Source organism: Nothobranchius furzeri, chromosome 17 (genome assembly GCF_043380555.1).
Source record: "Nothobranchius furzeri strain GRZ-AD chromosome 17, NfurGRZ-RIMD1, whole genome shotgun sequence".
In the NCBI taxonomy this organism is placed as follows: Eukaryota; Metazoa; Chordata; class Actinopteri; order Cyprinodontiformes; family Nothobranchiidae; genus Nothobranchius; species Nothobranchius furzeri.
The window spans coordinates 46,456,575-46,479,535 of record NC_091757.1 but is presented as its reverse complement, the minus strand read 5'-3'; the positions used below and the strand labels follow the sequence as shown (position 1 = coordinate 46,479,535).

At 41.5% G+C, this 22,961-nt stretch overlaps 3 protein-coding genes across 11 annotated transcripts in view; 2 read left to right on the top strand and 1 right to left on the bottom strand.

Moving 5' to 3' along the window:
• The window catches only part of smtnb (smoothelin b), a 41,632-nt gene extending 38,459 nt beyond the window's left edge, over positions 1 to 3,173 (top strand). For 5 of the 7 annotated variants that reach the window (XM_054731709.2, XM_070546113.1, XM_070546112.1 and 2 more), the window contains 2 exons: positions 38 to 189; positions 2,504 to 3,173. In XM_054731709.2, the coding sequence (XP_054587684.1) occupies positions 38 to 189; positions 2,504 to 2,657 (306 nt within the window). In that variant the 3' untranslated portion in view covers positions 2,658 to 3,173. Of the gene's footprint in view, positions 1 to 37; positions 190 to 1,251; positions 1,430 to 2,503 lie in introns of all 7 variants that reach the window. The other 2 variants (XM_070546114.1, XM_070546111.1) reach the window with 1 other exon arrangement.
• Positions 3,174 to 3,789: 616 nt separating this feature from the next.
• On the bottom strand, positions 3,790 to 6,528 carry selenom (selenoprotein M). The gene is made up of 5 exons (XM_015973090.3): positions 6,303 to 6,528; positions 5,716 to 5,751; positions 5,543 to 5,577; positions 5,373 to 5,451; positions 3,790 to 4,409 (listed from the first exon to the last, which is right to left on the bottom strand). Exons 1-5 carry the CDS (start codon positions 6,396 to 6,398, stop codon positions 4,221 to 4,223), a joined length of 435 nt encoding a protein of 144 aa, XP_015828576.1. The 5' UTR covers positions 6,399 to 6,528; the 3' UTR covers positions 3,790 to 4,220.
• Positions 6,529 to 7,705: 1,177 nt separating this feature from the next.
• On the top strand, positions 7,706 to 22,411 carry inpp5jb (inositol polyphosphate-5-phosphatase Jb). Of its 3 annotated transcripts, XM_015973038.3 has the most exons (14): positions 7,706 to 7,928; positions 8,116 to 8,191; positions 11,469 to 11,988; positions 13,126 to 13,233; positions 13,364 to 13,472; positions 15,636 to 15,752; positions 17,416 to 17,591; positions 18,058 to 18,169; positions 18,426 to 18,535; positions 18,731 to 18,932; positions 19,160 to 19,297; positions 19,395 to 19,478; positions 19,561 to 19,665; positions 19,785 to 22,411. In XM_015973038.3, the coding sequence occupies exons 3-14, from the start codon at positions 11,480 to 11,482 to the stop codon at positions 20,088 to 20,090; spliced, it is 2,076 nt and encodes a 691-aa protein (XP_015828524.3). In that variant the 5' UTR covers positions 7,706 to 7,928; positions 8,116 to 8,191; positions 11,469 to 11,479; the 3' UTR covers positions 20,091 to 22,411. The 3 variants fall into 3 exon arrangements, with proteins under 3 accessions (XP_015828524.3, XP_015828525.3, XP_054587709.2); XM_015973039.3 differs by lacking the exon at positions 8,116 to 8,191; XM_054731734.2 differs by lacking the exons at positions 7,706 to 7,928; positions 8,116 to 8,191 and adding an exon at positions 10,025 to 10,483.
• The last annotated feature ends 550 nt before the right edge of the window (positions 22,412 to 22,961 follow it).

Genomic DNA, 22,961 nt, shown 5'->3' with positions numbered 1-22,961 from the left:
GCCCTGAGCTAACTCTCCCTTGCTCCGCTCATCTCAGCATGTGGACATTCAGAACTTTTCGTCCAGCTGGAGTAACGGCATGGCGTTTTGCGCCCTGGTGCACAGCTTCTTCCCTGATGCCTTTGACTACGACTCACTGAGTCCCGGCAACCGCAGGCACAACTTTGAGGTGGCGTTCAGCTCTGCAGAGTGAGTACACACACCACAAGTATTAATCCCAACATTTGTACTAGTCGATGGAGAATCCTCATCAACAGCTGAGTTGGATTTGGTAATCCTGGTGGAAAAAGTGTAAGAGAAATGGTGAGAAACAACAAAATAATCTCAGATTTAACACGCTAGCCCCATCCCAAACACACGTTCCTTTCTTCTCTTTACGTCAGCATTTTTATATTCAACTTTGCTCACTGATTCTCTCTACCAGCGTCTAACAAAATTCTGGAAACCGACCAAACTTTTCAACAAATGTCCCAATCCTAACTCTCCCAGTCTCTCTCGTTGGAAATAAAGTCAAAAGAACTCTTTAAATCTCCTCTTTCTGTCCATCCTCTAATGTAAACAACCTCTCACCCCTCCTGCATCACACCGTTATCACCACTCGTGTGCTTTCACTGCTCCGAGCAGGATGGCGTCCTTACAGATGGACGTGGTGGCGATTTCTCACCCAGTCATGGCCACTGTTTGTGTTGCATCATCACTTTCCCCCTCATGCACCCTAGATACTCCCAACACACACACACACACACAAATCATCCTTTGCACACGTGTGTTCTTAAGGTCACCCCAGAGTTTTATTTGTGTTTGTAACTTGTTGGATTGTTGTTGTTTTTTTTAGTCTTATTGGTTTGATCTAAAACTGGACAGAGAAAAAAAAACAACAAACAAAAAGATTAAATGAGCATCACCAGATGCTCATTTGACATTTGTCTTGTGTGTGTGTATATGTGTGTGTCCATGCCACGGATTGTGTGTATTGTGATGTCTATGAAGCATGTCAGCTCATGGATGTATTTATGATCACAGAGTGTAATGTTTTTTGTGTTTTTTTCTTCTCTGTCTTCTCTCACTGGATTTTTAATCTGATGGGCTGCTCACGGTTATGTATGCTTTTCTTTCTCCCCTCTCACATCATGCTCCATTGTTTTCATCTGTCCATCCTCTGCCTCTCCTGTCATCTCTTCTGTGTTTCCTTTTGTTCGGGTCCTTCCCTTCGTTACTCTCCCCGTCCCTCCCCTTCGGTCACGGACGCAGGAAACTAGTGGACTGTCCCCAGCTGTTGGACGTGGACGACATGGTGAAGATGCGCGAGCCGGACTGGAAGTGTGTGTACACGTACCTGCAGGAGTTCTACAGGGGCCTTGTGACGAAGGGGCTGGTTAAAACCAAAAACTCCTCCTAGAGTCACGGCCCACCTAAAATTAAACCCATGGTGAGACGGGGGGAACCTCGATATGATAAAGAATTTACTTTGGATAACCACTTTTGGACATTTCATCCTTCATTTTAATCTGAAGTTTTTCATATTCAGAGCACCAAACATGGTGTATAAATGTGTGTGTAAATGTGTGTGTAAGTCTCTACCTAGCCTGACTAAGAGCAGGCAGAGAGCCAGATCCATCTGCAGCTCAGCACTTTAAAAGGAGCTGCGGTATCGCCACTATTCAAACACACGAGTTCAGAAACGAAGCAGAGAAGGGACCTGCTTTCTGATCAAGAGTGAGATTACAGCTGTTTATGTCCTTGGCTTGTAAAACCTTTTAAAGTTACTTTATTAGTAAAGTACAGAATAACTGTTGTCTGCAGTGTTTTAAACGACCAAACATCTTTCATGCTGCTGACATTTCTTTGTACTCACGTGAGAAACTCACCCTCTTTATGTTCTTTCTGCATATCTGTACTGAAGATGTGTCTGAGGGCTGCTGGCACGTGTAGCTGGCGCCATCCAGTGGTGGCTCGCAGCATGTAGTTACTCAGATTTAATCTAGAAGAGTTGGGGACACATGACCAAAGCAGAGCTGATGTAAGGGATATGTTTGAGATTAGGTATCACAATGAGTAGATTTCAGTGGAAAACCAAGAATTTCTTCATATTTTGCTCTCAGGATTTATAATTTTTTGTAATCTTTTAAAGGGTCTTCATCTAAATATGCTGGTGAAGGTTTTCAGTCATCAAGGTCATGCGTCTAAATAGTTATTTATTTATTTATTGGCATTGACCTGTTTTTCCCTTTCTCTTTCCTTGGTTGTACCAGATCAGGAGAGTGCAATATGCGTCGTAAGGGTGTGTATTAGCATGAATCTGGTGATATTTGCAATTTTTAAGACTAAATTTTAATAATTAAAAAAACTCAGGCCAGACGCTTCCAAGACTCACCCAGGGTTATTGCAAACTCTCATTCTGTCAGTGAAGGTAGTGAAAACTGCTGCCACCTTGGATATCTGATCGTATCTTCATCCCTGTCTTCTCATTCACTCTGTCCTGTACCCCCCCCCCCCCCCCCAGGACCCACGCTAACTGCATGCCTTTGCTGGAAGTGGAGGACATGATGATCATGGGCAACAAACCAGACTCCAAGTGCGTCTTCACCTACGTACAGTCTCTGGTCAACCACCTGCGAAGATACGAGATGTCCATGGGTCGCTCCTCTGACCTTTGACCTGTGATCAGGGATCAATCAGACTGAATGTGGCGTCGGTCTCTCGCTCTCTTGCCGCTCCAAACCCATAAAAAATGGGCAAGTTGGAGGTTATGTGTGTGTTTGTGTGTTTTACTCAGTTTTGTGATGGCAGGGCATCGTAGTTTCACTCCTCTGGACTCCGGTGACACACAGTCTACCTCTTCTTCAGCCAGAGAGGATGCCTGAATTTTAAAAAACCTTCTGAGGTTTTTAACATTTAATTTTTGTTCTCAAACTCAACTCAATCTGATGCCCTTTAAAAAAAGAAATGTTTTCATTTATTGCCTCTTCTTAAGTATTCAAAGCAACATTCGCTCTCCTGTTATTTTATAATTCTGTAAAGTTGTTCACACCTCTGCACCACTGAAAGACAAACATTTACTCAAACATGTCACCTTTTTTTATTCTGGTACTTTTTTTTTCCATTTTAACTCAACTACAGTTGCTTTAATTATTCTAATTAAGTTATTTTCATGTTTAATCAATAGGTGTATTGATTTTTTAATACACGAGCACAGGGATATTTAAGTAGACGCCACACTGTTGCTTCATTCGGGTTCTTAACTCTTATTTTTACTGAACTTCACAAAAGCTACTGAGAAAATCTGAAGTGATTCAGTTAAACCTGACATCTGTTTGTTTCTGCAGAAGATCTGACCGCTGCAGCACGGCGTTTCCCTGTCCAGGTCCACACACAGCTCCTTTTATTTATGTTTAAAGAGATTGTAGATGAGTTTTTCTGATAAGTTCATATTTTGTGCTTTTAAGCATTTTGTTCAAATATCAGCTTCAGTTTTAATGATGAATTAACTGGGCTCTTCTTTTAAAAGTCCAGGGTATTTTTTATTGTACATTTATCATTAGTCTAAGAAAAAGGTTTTTTTTTAATCTGAGGAGAAAATGTATTTGGTAGATTTGAAAACTAATTTTAGGATGACTCAACTGAAAACCAAACCTCCATAGAGCAGTGAGTGCATGTGTACATAAGAGCCTAAACACGTTGTAACTTCATGTTTTCTGTGCACCACAGTTAAATATGAACTCATGATTAAAACAGTTTGACAAGTGAATCTGTTTCAGGTGGATTATTACAGAAAACTGCACACAGAGAGATTTTTAGAGAGATTTTTATTTTTATCTTCCAACCTTTCCATCTGAGTTGGTGTGTGTGTGCTTCACCAGAACCCACTAGAACCAGCAGCATCAGCTTCAGGCCAGTCGCCTGACTTTTAACCTGAAGCTTCATTCAGTTTCTCTGCAGGTGTGAGGCGATCACAAACAAACTCTGGCGAGGAGAGGATACTAAAGACAGCAGACGCATGATGGACAAAATAAAACAGTCTTTGTAGAAAAGCACTGGAAAAATGACTTGCTGGGTTGTAAATATATAAAAAAGAGCCAGTGGCATAAATGTTCACATTGATTGGCTGGTTATAGTCCGATTTCCCTTTTTCTCTACGATCTAAGCCATGATTTGCTTTATAATGAAGTTAGTATCAGTAAGCAGCGCTGTAGTGTTTATTTTTTGTCCCATTCTGAAGGTTATAGGTCAGCGTGTTTGGGCTCTGATGAGGATCTGGGAGTGGGCTCGTCTTTAAACGGGCTGTCTTTGGCGGGGGAGAAGCGGAACTCCTCGGGGACCTCGTCCTCTTCTTTAGCTTTCTTGTAGAAACCCAGTTTTCCCAGCAGCTCATTGATTTCAGAGCGGGTCATGTCGGTCAGAGCGATCCGCTGTGAAGGAAGCACACGCGGATTATTTCACCAATGCACCACTCTGTCATGACGCAGAATATAAGTGGATTTACAAGAACTGAACTTTTAATGGATCAGCTACGTCGTTTAATCAGAGTTTTATCAATGCAACACTCATTATCACATCATTTTCTCTTTTTACACCAATTTATAGCAAAATTGCTATAAAACGTGCCAACTAGCACCTCTTGATTTGACCAGAATAGAATAGAAACATGATGATAAACCAATTAATCATAATGTGCTCCATTTTTGCAGAAAACTAAAATAAGGGAGCATTAAACAGGAGCACAAACCTGTTTGCAGATCAATAATTCACTTACATTTGGGAATTTCTCAGGGAAATAGTTGAATGTTCACACAATAAAAGACATTTGGTAGATTCTAAGGCCAAAATAAAATGAGAAAATAAAAGCAGTTATTTTTAAACTTGAATCTAGTAAGAAAATAAAATATCTCGTGGTCATTTTTTGCAACTATTAATTCTGGCATCTTTTTGATCCTCATGGAAAATTCATTTCAGTATTTAACACTTGCTTTGCATTTATTTGTGCATCTTTCACTCAGATTTATCATGCAGGTGTTTTAAAATCCAGACCACTTGTTAAAGATACAGTTTATGTTCAATACAATTTAGAGGTTTTTGACATTGTGGCACATTTAAAAAAACTCATTAATAACTTTGAATTTTTGCACATTAGTCCAGACACAAATACCAAAACTAGGACATTTAACAGATTGTAATTTTGTTTAAATATGTGTGATACAATCCTAATTAAAACTACAAAATGGTTACTGAAATTTAATAAACACACATTTCCATTTACTAACCCTTTTATTGAAATTTAATAAACACACATTTCCATTTACTAACCCTTTTTAATAAAAAAAATTGATAATCATGTTTTATTACCAAAACAATCCAATAAAACAAGCACTCACATCTAGTTCTTCATAATAGTGGTTGAGGAGGACAAGCTCAGGATCAGCCCCAGGAATGTGCTTCATCACCAGATTATGGCTGAAGGAGCGACGGTCAAGGAAATGTAGGAATAAATGCAAAAAGTAACTCCTAAGCACACATCAAGAAATGCTGGAAGTCAAAAGGATACTAAAGGGGAATATCCTGGACTACAAAGGCTTTGACCTGCAGACAGAGGTGAGGATTAAGATTTGACATGGATTATGGATGTGACAAATGTTTGAGGAGTTTTGGGCAGGGATTAGGGTTTAGTCTGCCTCCGACACATCGGATCTTCTCTGTGCCAGCTGATTAGTGACTTACCTCTCTAAGTCTGTTCAGCTGTCATCCACCACATGACTGGAAAGAGACAACAGGTGAAATTATCACAACTTTAAAGATCAGCATCCATGGCTCCAGGTTTTTATTATTATTATTAATATCAGGGTTAAAAAAAACTTTCAACAGGGAATCTTCCAGCCAGGATTAAGTTACACCTTGTGTACAAAGCACAGATCCAGTTAGGCCCTTGGGGAGCATGTCCGACCTATTTTTCCAGACATCTGAGCCTCAAGTGTGAGGTGGGACTAATGCAGCAGGAGCATCAGAAAATGCTTTTGTTCATGGTGACACCGGGGGGGGGGGGGGGGGGGGGGGGGTTTAAAATGTCTGGTCCCTCCCATCCTCTAAAAATCATCCAACAATAAGCAGGAAGTCACTGTGCGTTAGCTTTTTACTCCCTTTGCTTTTAAAACAGGCATTTTTCTCCTGTACAACCACGCATGCGCCAATTTCAAACATACCCACAAAGACAAGCATCTACTCACACCTTTGAAAACCCGATCTCTACATGAAATATCCCAAATCGGTACACGGATTCACCGTAAAAAATGGAGTGAAGCTTGCTGTACCTCCACCTTCGCCTTTGCCAGTCCCTCCAGCTTCTTCTGATCCACATCATAAACCGAACCGAGCTGAAACAAGCCGGCCAACACGATCAGCCACATCCTAGACCTTCAGCTGGACCGGTACCTGCAGATGTGTGAAGGCAACTGAGCTGAAGAGAGTAGGAGGGATGATTATGATGAGCAGATGTGTCATGTCCGGACTTCATGCCACGTCAAATATTTGTCCCACATGAGAGAGGGGGCGTGGAAAGGACTCCTATTGGCTGTTTGAGGCATCCCTATCAAAATAAAAGCCGTCTCATGCTGAAAAGTGTTATAATCCAACAGATTATTATTTTAAAAAGTATAAACTGAGGTGCTGACTTCATTTTCTCATCAGAAGAACAGATATTTTATTTAATGCAACATAAAAAACAAACTGCCCTTATTTATTTATTTTTGTAAAGTTAATTTAACCTGGAGAAGCCATTGCTTCATGTCAAGTGTGCTAACAACACAACAAATTAATACCTTTTAGGAAAAGACAAAATAAAAAAGTAATAACCTATAAAGTTTATAGTACAGAAAATAAAAAGTGTTCGTAAGCACATTTTCAAATATAACTAGAGTTTTATAAAAAATAATAATGTGTGTTACTAGACACATTTTAGTGGTATATGATGAAGAAAAGACAGGAAATGCAGTACCAAAATCAGGATATGTTTACTAATATTCTATATAAAATGTTACGATTTCTCTTTAAAAATTTTAATTTTACAGCTCAGCACTGCCTGCACAGGATACACACATTTGTGAGGTATATGACACACCATATAATATATAAGTTATATATAAGTTAGATATAAATTAATTACCAAGACAAATAAACTGATTTCTGGGAGAAGAGCAATGAACAGAAGACACAACCCTGAAGTGTGCCAGTGCCGATGATTTGTGTGTAACATACAGTGACAATAAAGAACTATCTATCTATCTATCTATCTATCTATCTATCTATCTATCTATCTATCTATCTATCTATCTATCTATCTATCTATCTATCTATCTATCTATCTATCTATCTATCTATCTATCTATCTATCTATCTATCTGAAGATACATTCCAACTTCCATGTAGTTATCAACTAATTAATCTGTAAAAGCAATTCAATCTTAGCAGTAATATCTACTTTAAAACTAACACTGACCTTTGACCCTAAACGCTCTTCGAAGGTATTCGCACCCATAGATATCATATTTATTAACATGTTTATACTGTATATATGATTTCTAGCTATATATGATGGCTGCTCTCCAGTATCTTTTAATCACGCACATCACATTTGTGGTCGCTAGGTGGCAGTAATGCGCTGTAACAACTCGGGTCTACTTTCATCCTGCACTGCTCGCTCGTTCTCATGGAAACCAGTGACGGATTGGCGCGCGAGCCTGTTCGAGGAACCGTGCGCGCGCACGCTGAGGTAATGTTTGAGTCTTGTCTACCTGCCGTCGCTCTGTGCGCTGTAATAATCACCAGCCCACGGGTGCTGCTCGTTCACGGAAGCGAACCGCCCGTTCTCGGACGTCACCGGTAATTTTGAAGGGCATGTCGGGGCGCTGCTGCTGTTGCCTGCGTGTTTAAGGACAGCGGTGAGTGTTTCTGAGATGTAGCCTCCTGCTGAATAAACCTCTCACCAGCACCGTTCCAAATCCACCTGCTCCTCCGTTCTAGTCCGCTGAGAGGAAAAGGAAGGTGCTGAGATGCCGATGGTTCTCAGCAGAGGCGACAGAAAACAGAAGTTCGGTGTTTTTGTGTAACAGACAGCCTTCTTATCAGTTTTACAGCGAGACGTCGGACTGAGCCACGTCTACACCCGCCGACACGGTTCCTTTGCATAGAAGACCCCAAACAGGTAAAGGTGTCGATTAATCCGCTTTACGCATGCGTCAAAACTCAAGCAGCAATTAAAAGGCATGGTCCTGTTTACTTAAGACACTAAATACTGTTTATTTTACTTAACCTGACCTACAACACCTGCCTAAAACCCGATTGTCTCACAATGAACGTTCCCGCACAAATAGATGCATAATAATTAAGAAAAGCAGCGTTTCTACCTATATTATATTAATATAAGAAAACATGCTGCTGAATCATTCTCTTTATTACCAGCCCTCATCTCTGACAGATGTGTACACAAACACATGCAAACTCTTGCACCTGCATGTCTGAAATTATATTTATATGACCTTCACTCTCTTAAAAGATGTCCTTGATGTGAGAGCCTTAATGGGACAAATGAACTGCTGCTCTCATTTTTATTTAAAGAGGTTACTCTTCTTAAGCAGATGTGACTAAAATTAGACATCTTTTACATTTTGTTGGTCAATCCGCAGCTACAGCTTGTGTTATGAATTTGTTATTATATACACTGTTTTTATAATAATGCACGCACTGGTGGAAGAGCGAGGCTGCAATCACCTGTGGCAATGCTGGAGTTCAAAACAGTCCATGTGAGTTCTAATGCCACCATCGCTGCTGAGCTTCCTGCTGCAACAGCAGCCGTTGTACCGTGAAGCTGCTGCAGCAGGAAGGAGGAATGTGGCCGAAGTTCTTTCTAGTCCTTATGTGCAGACATTAGCATGCAGATGATTAGATTTGTTTTTGTCATTGAATCTGAGGTCAGTTAATATAACTGACATTGTGAAATAGATTGCATCATCCACTTGCGTTGGCAATCATTTGTTTTGCCACCCAAGAAGTTTTCTTCTTCCTACCAAGAAAGAAGTTGTTTCTGTTTTTCAGATTTTAATAGACAATTAAGCTGAAACAAGAATTACAGTGTTACACTGTTTGTCAGCACGTGTCCTAGGTGTTAAGACTGTTAACAGAGTGATTTTGATGTCCTGCAGCTTCAGCTTTGACCTGATCAGAAAAATGAGCCCCCCCCCAGGACACGGGACAGTGATACACAGTGGAGTTAGGACCCTGAGGGGCCGTTTCCAGCTGTTGGGTCTGGGTCATCATTATAATCCCTGTCACAGGGGCATATGGCTCCAGAGGCCCCTCATCACCAACACAGCTTGCCTGTAATTCTGACATTAGGAGAATAAAACATCTAAGAACGAGAGTGTGCAGCCGTGCAGAATGAGCAATTATAGATAAAACGTTATTCCGAGGTTTGTCTTACCCCTGATTACTAAAGCAAATTGATTTCTCACCATCTCTATGACTCAGCCATCCAAAACGATGCGTGCTGTCAATGAATTCACCCAAAAGGAGCCAGAGCGGCTGGTTGGAGCCTGCTGTTTGGGCTACGCTACACGCTTCCTGGCTCTCGAGCACTCAGGATGTTAAACACTGTGACACATTTGTTCTTATCCAATCATTTCAGTATTCCCTCTGTGGGAACGTGATTGGAAAAAGAAGAGGCGGTTTGCACGAACGGCTGTCTGAAAGCCGATGTTTGGCTCTTTCATACATGAGGACCTTTTATATTATTTTGTAATGGTGGATGTTGTGGCTGAGAGGCAAGCTGACGTCACCGATGGTGACTGGGAGGTGGTTGGCTGAGAGGTACAATACAGAACATGTCACAGGAGGAGTCTTGGTGTCACCTCAGAGTCCAGGGGAGGGAACGGAAAGGTTTTTGGTCAGGCGAAAAAGGGAGAGGGTGGATGAGATGAAACAAGGAGTTGGGGGGGGGGGGGGGGGGGTGAAGAGAATAAAAATGAGAGCCAAAGAAGGATTAAAGCTTGGATAAATAGATGCTGCCAGAGGAAAGTGTGACAGAATCAATTTAGAGACATTCTGCAGAGAGACAGTGTTGTCACTGAAGGGGCTGTCTTGATTTGCCATCCCTCCCTGTCCCCCTTGCTCGTTTTGCACCCACCCACATGCACGTGTGCCCACTACTCCGCCCCCGTTTAACGCTGTAGCTGGACCTCAGGAATGCGCCGAGCCCAGCCAGGCGGCGGGCTATCAGCGGACCAGCGTGTTTCCGAGCACATGTGAAATGCAGAGGCAGCTCTCACCGCTGCATGAAAGTCGGGGCCAAGGTCGTGTGAATAATCAGAAGAGATCCATGTTGCTTCTGTGTCCTCGAGCAGGAAGGCCTCTCTCTCTGCCGACCCAAGCTAGGATGCAGTTCCAGCCGTGCGGAGGATGAGATGGGTTGATAATGATCGCCCTAATCTGCTGCCTGAAGGTTCCTCACCAAGAATCGACAGACTTTGTTTGTCCTTTTTTTATCCAATAAGTAACATTTAGCACCACGGACTGATAGATTGGGGTCAGACTGACACATTGTGCCCAAATCAGCTCTTTTTTATGCCCATGTACAGCAGACTGTCTCCAGCTGCAGTTTGAATGTCTCTAAGGGGAACATGTTTCTTTTAAAACATCTTGTATAACTATGTCACTGATTTTAAAAACTACAATAAATTCCAATTGAACCGTCTGCCTGCTTATTTTGCTACATCCGTGAGACAGATAAACCCAATGAGGCATTCGTTTTAACGACTGAATGGATTGTTGCTCCAATTATCCGGCTAAATTCCTTCCTCACTTCCGTCCTCCTCTTCCTCCTCCGCTGTCTGTCTGATCTCAGTGCAGCTTTTTAGTTTGTTTTGGTTGAATCCGTGTTGTTTATTTGTGATGCTCTGGACCATGCAGCGGTTCTTCGCGTTAGTGTGTTGCAGACGCTGTGAGCTAATATTATCTGACTGGCTGATTCAGTTACTGGAGGACCAGCAGGCAGCACAGACAGAAAGAGACGAGGGCGAACTAGATTATTCAAAATCTCATTCAAATAAGGCGACAGCAGCACGAGATTATCTGTCCTCTCATTTATTCCTGCTTTTTAGTTGTAGATTCGTACATCTGGTCCTTCAGTGGTTTTAAGTCAGTACATGCAGCCGTGAGAAGGTATGAGAAGGCAGTCATTATAATGGGAGTCTGAATGGCTTATGGCTGTCCTGGTGTGTCGATAGGATCTTTTTACAGTTAGACTCATCAAGTGGGAAGAGAACAGGGTCAGGGTTCAAGTTCTGTATTCCAATTGTAGTTCTTTTGTTCGTTTATTCATCAGGTTACATTTGAGTTTGTTGTGTAAAGTGATGTTAAGGTTTCTCTAGTGCATAAAAATTGTGAATCATACAAGTAAAACATATAATCCTTCTTGTAATTGTCAGAAATCACAGAAATGAACCAAGAGAATCCAAACCAAAAGACGACACAAGAAGACGACCCGGTCCGTGGGGCGGAGGCTTTACAAGCAGCCCCAGAACCAGACGCAGCGCCTCCTGCCACTCATCCCTCCATCCTCCCGCCTCCAGCTCCCCTTCGGCCTCGGCGGCCACAGAGGAGCTCCAGAGTTGAAGGGTCTGTAGATATCTCAGAACCGAAATCTGAAGCCAAAGCTGAACCCACCTCAATAACTAACGAGAACGAGAACTCACCTGATGGTGCTGCAGCGAGCCACCCCAAACCCGCCCGCCCTGCTGCACTCGAACCTCCAGAAGAGCACGTGGGACTGAGTGCTAAGGCTGCTCCTAAGGGTCTGGGTCACCACCCGCATCCTGTGAGGGCTGCCTCGGTGCCCCAGCCCCCTCCCAGCAGGCCAGTTCCCTCTCACCTGAACCCACATGCACACAGAGCCCTTTCTGTGGCGGGTACTGCTGACACCGGGCCTCAGATTGTGGAGGACTTCAGGTGGGTTTCTTGACAGTCATTCTTCTCATAAAGAGTATCTTCAGATTTTCACTCAAGATTCAACTCTATTTACAAGTTGGAGGATATATTTACATTTTGAAATGGATGTATTGTGCAAAACTCACATTTTTGCATCATTTTGCCTTCCTCTATAAACACTCCAAACTTGAAAAAAAACCATCCATCCTAAAACAAGCCATTTCAAAAGGTCCCTGTTTGTGATGTCACAAATGGGGAAAGTAGAATAGAACCACCACTCACATTCAAGAAAGAGCTGCTAATGGAGGGGCAGCGGCTCTACTGTGGCCCCTCCCAGATAACAGAGCTTCTCACCTTATAGAAGCCTGTTGGAGTTGGCCACACCCACCCATCTCCAGCTTGTTTCCTTCAAGTGACCAAGCCCTGAAATGGCTTACTCTAGAAGGTAATCATTTTATGTGAGAGGGATTTAGTGCAAAGAACTTCATAAACACCGTTTTTCATTAACTATAAAACTATTATAACTTAAAAAATCAAAAGTAAACTAAAAAATCATTTATATTAGATCAGGTTTTTGGGTGTGTGGTTTATGTAACTGTTGTGTATTTCAGATTTATTCTAAAGACTCTAGAATATGCTGCAAAATGCTCTTTGTCAAAATAGTTATGTTATAAAATGATGGACAAAAGTTTTAAAAAGTTCATTCTAAGACTGATTTCTAGAAGTTTCTATTTGTTGAGTCCACAGAAAACTATTTGCAGCTGTTAAACTTTAAAACATTATTTCTCCGCTACAGCTGAGAGGATTAACAATACCAAGTGGTTTTAAGCTTGCTACCAGTTTTTCAAGAAAGATGTTTGCTTTTCACGCACTCAAACATCTTATATGAAGAGATAAACGCCCTCTTTGCTGTCAAAGAAACTTCAACTTTAGTGATGCCACCATGCTGCTACTTTTTAACTGATAGCTTATCACAATTTTGTTCATTTAAACAAGTAAATCATCTCACATAATTGGAAATATCTAAATATGTTCACATTTGTAATAAGATAAAAGAAGGGTGTGTTATCCATTGAGGTTCAGCTGTCTCGGCCCATAAGTTGTGACACAGGAGTGTGGCAGATGAGTGTGAGTTTATGTAACCGTATCCTCCATCAGGGTGCACATCATCACCTGGAACGTGGGCTCGGCCACGCCGCCCGATGACATCACGTCTCTGCTGGGACTAAACGTGGGTGACGGTAACACAGACATGTACATAATCGGGTGAGTGGGGGTCGCTGGATGCAAACTTATAGATAACATTGCCAACATGTGGATATTTTAATGTCGTCCCCACTAAATCACTGTTTTCTTCCGTCCATTTTTGCTCCATTGTGTCATTTTTCCTGTCAAGGCTGCAGGAAGTGAACTCAATGATCAACAAAAGACTGAAAGACGTCCTCTTCACAGACCAGTGGAGCGACGTCTGCATGGAGAGACTAAGCCCGTTTGGTTATGTTCTGGTCAGCAATGCCTTTTTGTTGATTTAACGTTCTAAATGAAATGCTAAGCACCTCAGATTTGCACACACTCCATTATCGCTGATGAGATCTCTGCTTCTTGCTGTTCAGGCTCATTTTGTTCCCTGAGCAACGGATGGTGTGATGACTTATAACAGGCGTGTAATGTCAGTGTATCTGCTATCCTCTGCTGCCTCCTGAGCTGGTAGCTCACAGTCGGTCTTTAGCGCTGCATGCATGTCAGCTAGTTTGTTAATGTCTATGTTTTTCTTTTCAAGAGCACACACACACGCTGCAGCTGTGTGTTGGTGTTACGCTTTATGCTTCAGAAACAAAGGTTGGCATGGTGAGCCACAGACAGTGAATAAGCTGTCAAGCTAAGAGTGCTGGACAAATGTCTCCCAGGGTGCTGTTTTATTTTTGGATCCTGTTGTCAGTGTTGAAGGGTGTCTGACAGTGAGACTGACACTGTCCTCCAGCTAGCTGCTAGGTTTGGTTTAACGCTCACTAAAATCATCCTGATGCCACTTCATCTGTTTCCAGTGAATACAGCAGTGCATGTTGGGTAAATCAGGAGCTTCTCAGCGACTCAAGGAGGTGGAGGGATGTTTCTAAAGTCTGCGTGAAGTTATGTCGTCCTGCCACAGTGGTGGACAGACACACAGTAACTAGACGCTCCCATCTGTTCTTTCTGCTTTTAGACGGTCTGCTCACTGAGGCTAAAATTCAGGTTGGAGCTGCAGCCGGCACCAGAAAGCTCAGTCCAGTCAGCTTTTTGCTGCTGCAACACAAAGCTTACAGGACAGTTTATCTTCTCCCGTCTGTTCATCGCACAATTACATCTGACTGTCACTAAATATTATCTGTTTTTGCAAGCTACAATTTATAATTATTAATGGAAACAAAGGACAATTATTTAGGTTTTTGGTACATTTTGATTCTGGTTTTGAGGGACGATGCAGATTTCTGATTCTTGTGTAACTTTGATCTACAGATTGGAATCTAGTTTAGAATACTTAAATACAAGAAACTCTGAAAAATGCGTTTAATGATTATTTCTTATTAGTTCTGTTAGTTTTGCATTCCTGCTGAACATGAAAATAGTCTCCTACACCTGCATTAGCTTCTGATGGAAAAGAGACGGTGAAACTCTGGGATTTGAAAAGCCTGACGGATCTACGTCGCCAAAAATTCAAATGAATGTGTTTCAGATGAATTGATTCCACTTGATGATTATTTAAATTTAAAGTCATGAATGCAATCTATAAAAATGTGTCTTCGCTTTTATGTAAAACAAAATCCTAATGGATGGTGTTTCTGGGGTCATTTGCATTAAAACTGAAATGACTTGACCTCCCCTCTAACAACACTTGTTTACTCACAGACACTTCCTGTCTTCAGTCGTGTTGTAGTCAGAAGAGGTCCACGCTTGCACCAGAAAATAAAGTCTTTATGGTTCAGTGGATTACATTACGCAACAAAGTCATTCAGATAGCCTGCTAGCATGCAGAAAAAGGGGCCTTGTCACGTGTGCTTCTTCTTATGCCTGCGAGGCTTTCAGTTTGGGTGTGATTGCGCTTCTTCAGACTGAGATCGGGGTTGAGATGCTTAAAAGACTTGACAATGGGTGGGGGGAGGGGTGAACAGACATATCTGGAAATGAGTTTGACACAACATACAAATGCTTGCTCCACCTAAAATGTGCTAATGTCAGATTCCTGGTTGTTTTTACACAACACAAAAATTTCTTCTCAGTTTTTTTTTTCATGTCAGATGAGCGAAAATGTCATGATTTGCATATTTTAATGTAACACAACAAGAGTCAGGATGTAGAAGGAGTTTGTAAGGAAAGAAAAGTTCAACCATCAAGATCACTGCAGGCTTTGCTCACATTTTGGGTCCACTAGAAGCGGCAGCATCCTCGATGTGCAGCATGCCGTGTCAGGGGAGCAAGGCCACAGGGTCTGCAGGGCGAGTGCAGAGGGAGAACGAGGAAGAGCGTGAGAAAGGACCACAGTTAGTCAAATTTGTGCAGTTCTGAAGTGAATTTTATGTTCGTTCTTGTTAGAGGATCATGCAAATGATTTCTTTGTATGTTGTCTGCTGTATTTTATTACCACCCTTATCTTTCTCTTCTCTGTCCTTATTTGCCTACTTGTCTTTCAGGTGACATCACAGCGAATGCAGGGGTTGTTACTTCTCATCTTTGCCAAATATTTCCATCTGCCTTTCCTCCGTGGAGTCCAGACTGAGACCACCCGTACCGGCCTCGGGGGTTACTGGGTAAGATGGTTGCTGCATTGTGGGAAATTCACACAGAACCAAAAAAAAAAAAAAAAGGGAAAGAACCCTGAACTATATCTGTGTAATGGTTACCAAACCCACCATGTCCGCTCATCATTTGTTAGTGAAGTACTGATTCATCTGGTTTTTGGGTCCCGGTTGAACTTTTAAACCAAAACAGTGACATTGTAATGGGAAAGAGCAGTTTTTCACTAGTTTAATAAGAAAGCAGGCTGTAAGGGAATGATGTGATATTTCTGAGATCTGTTAGTACGTGACTTGTTGGTTTGATGCCGTTCCAGCAACCTTAAACCATCCAGTCATATAAAAGGCTGGGTTGTATAACATGCTGCTCACTATTTTAGATATAGACTCTTGATAATCAGATTTGCTTTTAAATAGTCCCATTATGATACCTCCACCACTGGAAGCATTTCAAAGTGTTTTACTGGTTTATAAATAATTCCTGTTTACCATCCATCCATCCATTTTTATCTGCTTATCCAGGGTCGGGTCGCGGGGGCAGTAACCTAAGCAAAGAGGCCCAGACTTCCCTCTCCCCAGCCACTTAGGCCAGCTCTTCTGAGGAATCCTAAGGCGTTCCCTGTCCAACTGAAAAACATAGCCCCTTGAACAGGTTCTGGGTCTTCCTTTAGGTCTCCTTCTGGTTGGACGTGTCCGGAAAACCTCACCAGGGAGGCGTCCAGAAGGAATCCTAACCAGATGCCCGAGCCACCTCAACTGGCTCCTCTCATTGTGGAGGAGCAGCGGGTCTACTCCAAGCCCCTCCCGGATGACTGAGCTTCTCACCCTGTCTCTAAGGGAGAGCCCAGACACTCTGCAAAGAAAACTCATTTTGGCCGCTTGTATTTGCAGTCTTGTTCTTTTGGTCGCTACCCAAAGTTCATGGCCATAGGTGAGGGTAGGAATGTAGATTGACCGGTAAATCGAGAGCTTTGCCTTTCGGCTCATCTCTCTCTTCACCATGACAGATCAATTTCACCGCCCACATCACTGCAGACTCAGCACCAATCCGCCCATCGATCTCACGATCCATCTTTCCTTCACTGGTGAACAAGACCCGAGATACTTAAACTCCTCCACTTAGGGCAGGACCTCATCCCTGACCTGGAGAATGCATTCTACCCTTTTCTGACTCATTTTCTGTTTACCTGCAGATAAAAATTAGCATGTAGTTAAATCTGTTACAATGCACTCTTCTCATAAGAGTGCTCGTTCTCTGACTAATACAGGAACATGTTCTGAGAGCTAACATCACATTAATGACCACCCTGATCGTTTTCAGTTTTTAAAGACCTTTAGGTCAAATTCTCACCGTTTTGTCTACAATAAGCATAGTTCATGCTCAAACATTGTTTTATTGAGTCAGAGCCGTTAAGAGCAGAGTGGGAGAAAATCCACTGACTCATTTTGTGCCCCCGGTGCGCACTTGACTGTTTGCATAAAATATTGATGCTGTTCGGTATTTAATGAGGACACTTCCTGGTTTGCTGTGAAAAATACAACTAATTACTGCTCTTTAACTTGATTTACCAAAGATTATCATCATTTTGTATGTTGATTAATTATATTTTCTCTTCAGTAAAATGTCAACCAGATACAAACACTTCTCTTGTCATATTTAGTCATTTATCTGTTACAGGGTAATAAAGGTGGCATTAGCGCTCGTATGTCAGTGTTCGGTCACAGCGTCTGCTTCCTTAACTGCCACCTGCCGGCTCACATGGAGAACTCGGATCAGCGTATGGAGGACTTCGAGAGCATCCTGCAGCAGCAGCAGTTTGAGGGCCAGGCGGCCGTCGGGGTGCTTGATCATGAGTAAGACACGCATGCATTACTCTTTCTATAGTAATATAATAAAAATGACAAATTCTCTGCAAGTTTGCAATTTTCAAATTTCCCACCCGATGCACTTTCATAATAAAATCATGTAACTTTTCATGCATGAGGTTGTATTGAGATTTTTCAGTCTTACTATTGATACACGGCACAATTTCACTTCAGTTGATCCATTTTTAACTTTCACAGTTCCTGACTGTTCACAGATGAAGGCCACATAAAATCAGATTACATGTTATCTGATCAAAAAGCATTACACAACTTTTATCGCTAAAGACAACAATAACAGTAATCTGAGCTCTCATGCCGGATTTCTGCAGCCTTGTGGATAAAAGCAAACATTTTGCTCTCACTACCAGAAACTACAGAAGCTTTTTATTCTTGCAGCGAATTACAAGTCTTTCTCTCTCTTTTTTTTTTTTATTTATTTTTTTTATTTCTCCAGCCTTGTGTTTTGGTTTGGAGATCTCAATTTCCGTATTGAGGACCTGGATATGCAGGTTGTGAAATCAGCTATTGATAACAACAAGTTATCCATTTTGTGGGAAAAGGATCAGGTAAAAAGAGACGTTTTATAAATATGTTTAAATATAAAAAGATAAAACAAACTTAATTCATGTCTTTGTCAAAAGCTTTACACTTTGCGCTGTAAAATCCTTGAATAACCTAAAATATACACAATTTTAAAGTTTAGCTCTGTGAAATAATTTGATTTCAACTATTTAAATGTTCTTTGTTGCCGCTAGAGGGTGACAGAGAGCCCTACTCTTTCATCTGCAAAACAACAGTTTCTTCTGGTTGTTATTTTTGCAGCTGAACTTGGCGAAGGACAGTGAGACGGTGTTGGAGGGATTCCAGGAGGGGCCGCTGAAATTCCCTCCCACCTATAAGTTTGATGTTGGAACAGATACGTACGACACAAGGTTGGTGATGCTGGGGGTGCTTTTATCCTTTCTAGGCCACTGGTTATACATCACAGTACGAGTTATTACACTCTCCTCTCTGAAAGGTCTTCGCTAGCCTGAAGCGGGTGTGAAGACCTCTTTTTTTTTTATTTATGTTCAGTTTGAAAACACCTTATTTTTATCTTGTTGCTCTGTCGTTTTCTGCAACATCAGCGGAAAGAAACGTAAACCAGCCTGGACTGACCGGATCTTATGGCGCCAGAGAGCCACTGCACCTGCTGCTCCGAGCGTGGGGAAGCGTGGTTCGATTTCAGGGCTGACCAGCGGGATTAAAGTAATGCAGCACAGCTACCGAAGTCACATGGAATACATCATCAGTGACCACAAACCAGTCTCCTCCATCTTCACCCTGCAGGTGGGACACACCGGCACAGAGATCCTGTTGGTTTGCAGTTCCAGTAATAGCAAAAAAAAACAAACATATTTCTTTCTAAACTTCAGCTGCTGGATAAGATCGAATCATTTAGATCAGATAATATCTAAAAATACACCAGATGTGTGAATGTTTTAGAGGGAGTTTTACTACAGATTTTTATTTCTACTTTAAGGTAATTTTGAACATCTTTAAAATCTTCTTTGCAGTTTCCTTACAGGGTGGATGTGCCACTGGTCACCATCATAGTGGAGGATGAGTGGAACAGTATTGAAGATGCAAAAGCAGCATTCAAACTGGCGCCCAACTATTCTCGCAGCTCCTGGGATTGGATTGGATTATACAAGGTAATGTAAAGAAGCTGTAGGAGAACTTGTTGAAGCACACCGACATGTGGAATATGTGTCAGCATCATTTTTTGTGATGTTGCTGTTGGTCCCACAGGTGGGTTTCAAGCACCACAAGGATTATGTGGGCTACGTGTGGGCAAAGCAGGAGGAGTCTGACTTTTATCGGCAGGAACATCAGGTATCTCTGGGTGCTTGCGGATCTCTTCTGAGATTATTTTATTCCGTCATGTTTGATAAACATCTGAAAAACTGTTTTTCAGGTAATCTTTACAGAGGAGGAATTACCCAAAAGCTCAGGGGACTTTATCTTGGGTTACTATAGCAACAACATGAGCTCCATTGTGGGCGTAACAGAGCCATTTCAGGTAATCACAGCCCGTATCTTTTTTCTTGATTTAACGATCATGAAAAGCTTTTACAGCTGATGGCCACATTTTTACACTTTGGGCGTATTTCACAGCTCTTTCATTTCGTTTGTCCTTAGATCCAGCTTCCCACTACGGAACACGACAGCAGCTCTTCAGACAGCTCTGACTTCAGCTCAGAAGATGACAGCACTGTTGTCATGAAGATGAGGTCCCACAGCTCCAGCCCTCAAAAAGGCAAAGCCGGCAGCCATCGGAGCGGCAGCCGCAGTCACTCAGGAAGCCGCTCTGGCAGCCCGACCCAGGCCCAAATAAAGGAGCCTGTTACTGCTGACGGCGCCACCGCAGAGCGCAAGTCTGCAGGAGGTCCAGCAGAGGGCAGCAGCACTCAGCAGTTCAGACCTGGGGAGGAATCAAGAAAGTGATACAACACAGAAGCCCTGTTGTTGTTACAGGTTACATAACCAACTGTTGTCTTTATTCCATACATCCACTACACTGTATGACTAAAAACATACAGTTAGTGATGCCATATGTTTCAGGAACAATCATCTGGTTTGTCCAGATGGTTTAAATGGCCTTGAGTTTAGTATTTTGTTTATTTTTGAAGATGTGTACTTTGCATGTTTGCTTTTATTTGTATACCCTTCACTCTGTCCAGTTATTACTCTACCTTTGTCCGTTCTCAGGTGTGGACAGAACAGGGAGCTGACGGCGAAATTAGAAATCACTCAAACGATGTAAGAAGTGCTTACCGTCACCATTCAGGAAGTGGTTTAAAGCTGTGCACTGATTACCTAAACTGGTCAGGAGAGTCCAAATAAGTAACATGGAGTGTGACAAAATTTACACTTGGTCACATAACATTTCTCTCATCATCACTCTAATTCCCCTCTGGGATTAAAAAAGTATTTTTGAATTTGAATTGAATTGAATCTGTCAGAGAACTGTTTAGATAAAAAGCTTCATATAGTTTATTTCCAGCTTTGTCAAAAATAGCAAGTTTCTGCGAATGGAGAAAGCCGTACGATTAGATGATATGGTTGTGGTTCGTTTAGAGCACACAACGTCTATTACACAGAAAGGATTTTAAAGGAGTAGCATCCGTCCTGGAACCAGAAAAGCGAGCAGAACCAAAAGTTGAGATGATATTTGGGAAAGTTCAGATTAGCACTGCAACAGTGAGCGCAAGGGCCTTTAAGTAGACCACCAGGATAAGATGGGTGTCAGGGGTGATGTCAGCTGTTTACAGCACTGCTGTCCTGCCAGAACCGAGCGTTGGCCACTTCCTGCAGGCTGGGCAAACTGCAGCAGTGCCTGACCCGGTTCACCATGACCTGCTTTTACACATCCACTCTATACTTGATTTTAAGCCAATCCACAATGCAAACACACACTGTTTGATTGCATCTTTAATATGCATGAAAAGTGCAGCTTTTTAATCATGTTTTCATGTTTTAACCCCCAAAAAAGACAAATTTAATCTGGGAATTGTACAAAAATCACCACAGGGATTTCTATCGGGCTTGATATAAATGCTAAAACACTCAATAACACAATGCTAAAACTTTCTGTTGAATTGGCCTCAGTGCTTTGCTTATTTAGAACTGATAAACTCTTCTTTTATCGTATCGGGTCACCATGTTTATGTTTTTTTAATTCACACCTGTCCCTAATAATCCTGACTAACAAAAATCTCTATTGTTGCATAATTACTGTGTGACCGTTTTCTGTTCGGACAAGATTGTGGGTGTAATGTGTTTAACCTGTATGTGTGTGTGTGTGTGTGTGTGTCGTGGATGCTGGAGGTGTGTGAGTGTGTGAAAAACTGCTATTGAAGGGTGACGGGGTTGTGTTTGCATGGTGTGCTGCTGGACACACTGTACATTCCGGTACTGTGGTTTTCGTGCCGTGAAGTGCTGTTTTTGACTCCTCTTTGTCATATTTGTGACTGTGAAAGTTGTTAGAAAACACAATAAGGACAGTATGAAATTTAAACTTCGGTGTAAGTGTTAGTACTAGAGGTAAAGGGTAGTCATACTTGGATCAAATCAAATTGTTGAAATATTATAGTGAATTCAGAAACTTCTTTTGATTAAAAATAAAAGAATGAATCTTAAATTTGTTAGAAACTTCAGATAATTTAAGTATGTATGTTCAGTACTACATTCATGACAAATGACTATTGTTAAATGTCTACTGTTTTGTAATTTTGTGGCTAAGATTTAGGAAAATGTATGTAAAGAAAAAAAACGCGAGGTTTGTTAAAAATATCAAATATATATAATATATAAATATAAATAGAAGACAATCTGTACCACAGATTATTTTCCTTAAATTATGTATTTATTTTCTTATTTAACTTTTAAATGAGCCTGAATTCTGCTGGGCAGTGACGAGCTTTATTTCAGGGCAAATATCGAGATAATATTTGAGATATTTATTATTTTCTTTGTCTTTGAGGAATTGTATTGAGAGATTATTTCTTCTATTTCCATCATTCAGATCCTGCTTTTGCCATCACAAGTGTAGATTTAGTCTACATGTGTTTGTATAAATGTGATTCAAATATAATAACAAATTAACAAACCTGTGAGAGTTTGATTGATGGTTTATCAAGATGTTTTATCTCTGTGACATTGTTGAATCAGAGCATTCAGAACGTTGTTCTGGGTTCTACTTTGTTCTCCAACCCCAAAGTTAGTCCAATGCTGTCCAAAGAATAAAATGTCTACTTTTAAGCTGTGCTTTCTGGTCATTTATTCCATTTGAGTATAGCATCATGATCAGAATATGAATATAATTTGCATGAAAGTGCTTTCCTCAAAACAAACAAGGGCGATGTCATATTAAAATAAAATCTGCTGAGTCATTCTAAGTTGTCTTTCAACCCAATGTGATGTTTAGTTTGTTTGCTAAAGCTTTTGTATAAAAAGGGCATGTCAGATCAGTCCTTACAGCGCCTCACCCACAACCCTAACTGCACATTTGTGATTGATTGCCATCGCTAAACGAGGCCATCACTTCAAATCAAATCAAATCAACTTTATTTATATAGCACTTTTCATACAAAAAATGCAACTCAAAGTGCTTTACAGATTAAAATGGCCCCATAGATCCCACAGCCCCCCTCCCCAAGTATAAAACAATTAAAAATTACGGTTCCACTCCCGCATCCAACTTCCAAAGTGGACATAGAATCACCCGCACACTCGTCCATGCACACACACACTCGTGAACACCAGAGGAAACAATAGGCTGAGTTCAGATGGGTCAGGTAATGAACGACACATCAT

Coding starts and splice junctions, on each gene's coding strand:
- inpp5jb (XM_054731734.2), top strand. CDS start 10,441: ATGAGATGGGTTGATAATGATCGCCCTAATCTGCTGCCTGAAG. Junction 19,298..19,394: donor ATTGGATTGGATTATACAAG/GTAATGTAAAGA, acceptor TTGGTCCCACAG/GTGGGTTTCAAGCACCACAA. Junction 19,479..19,560: donor TTTATCGGCAGGAACATCAG/GTATCTCTGGGT, acceptor ACTGTTTTTCAG/GTAATCTTTACAGAGGAGGA.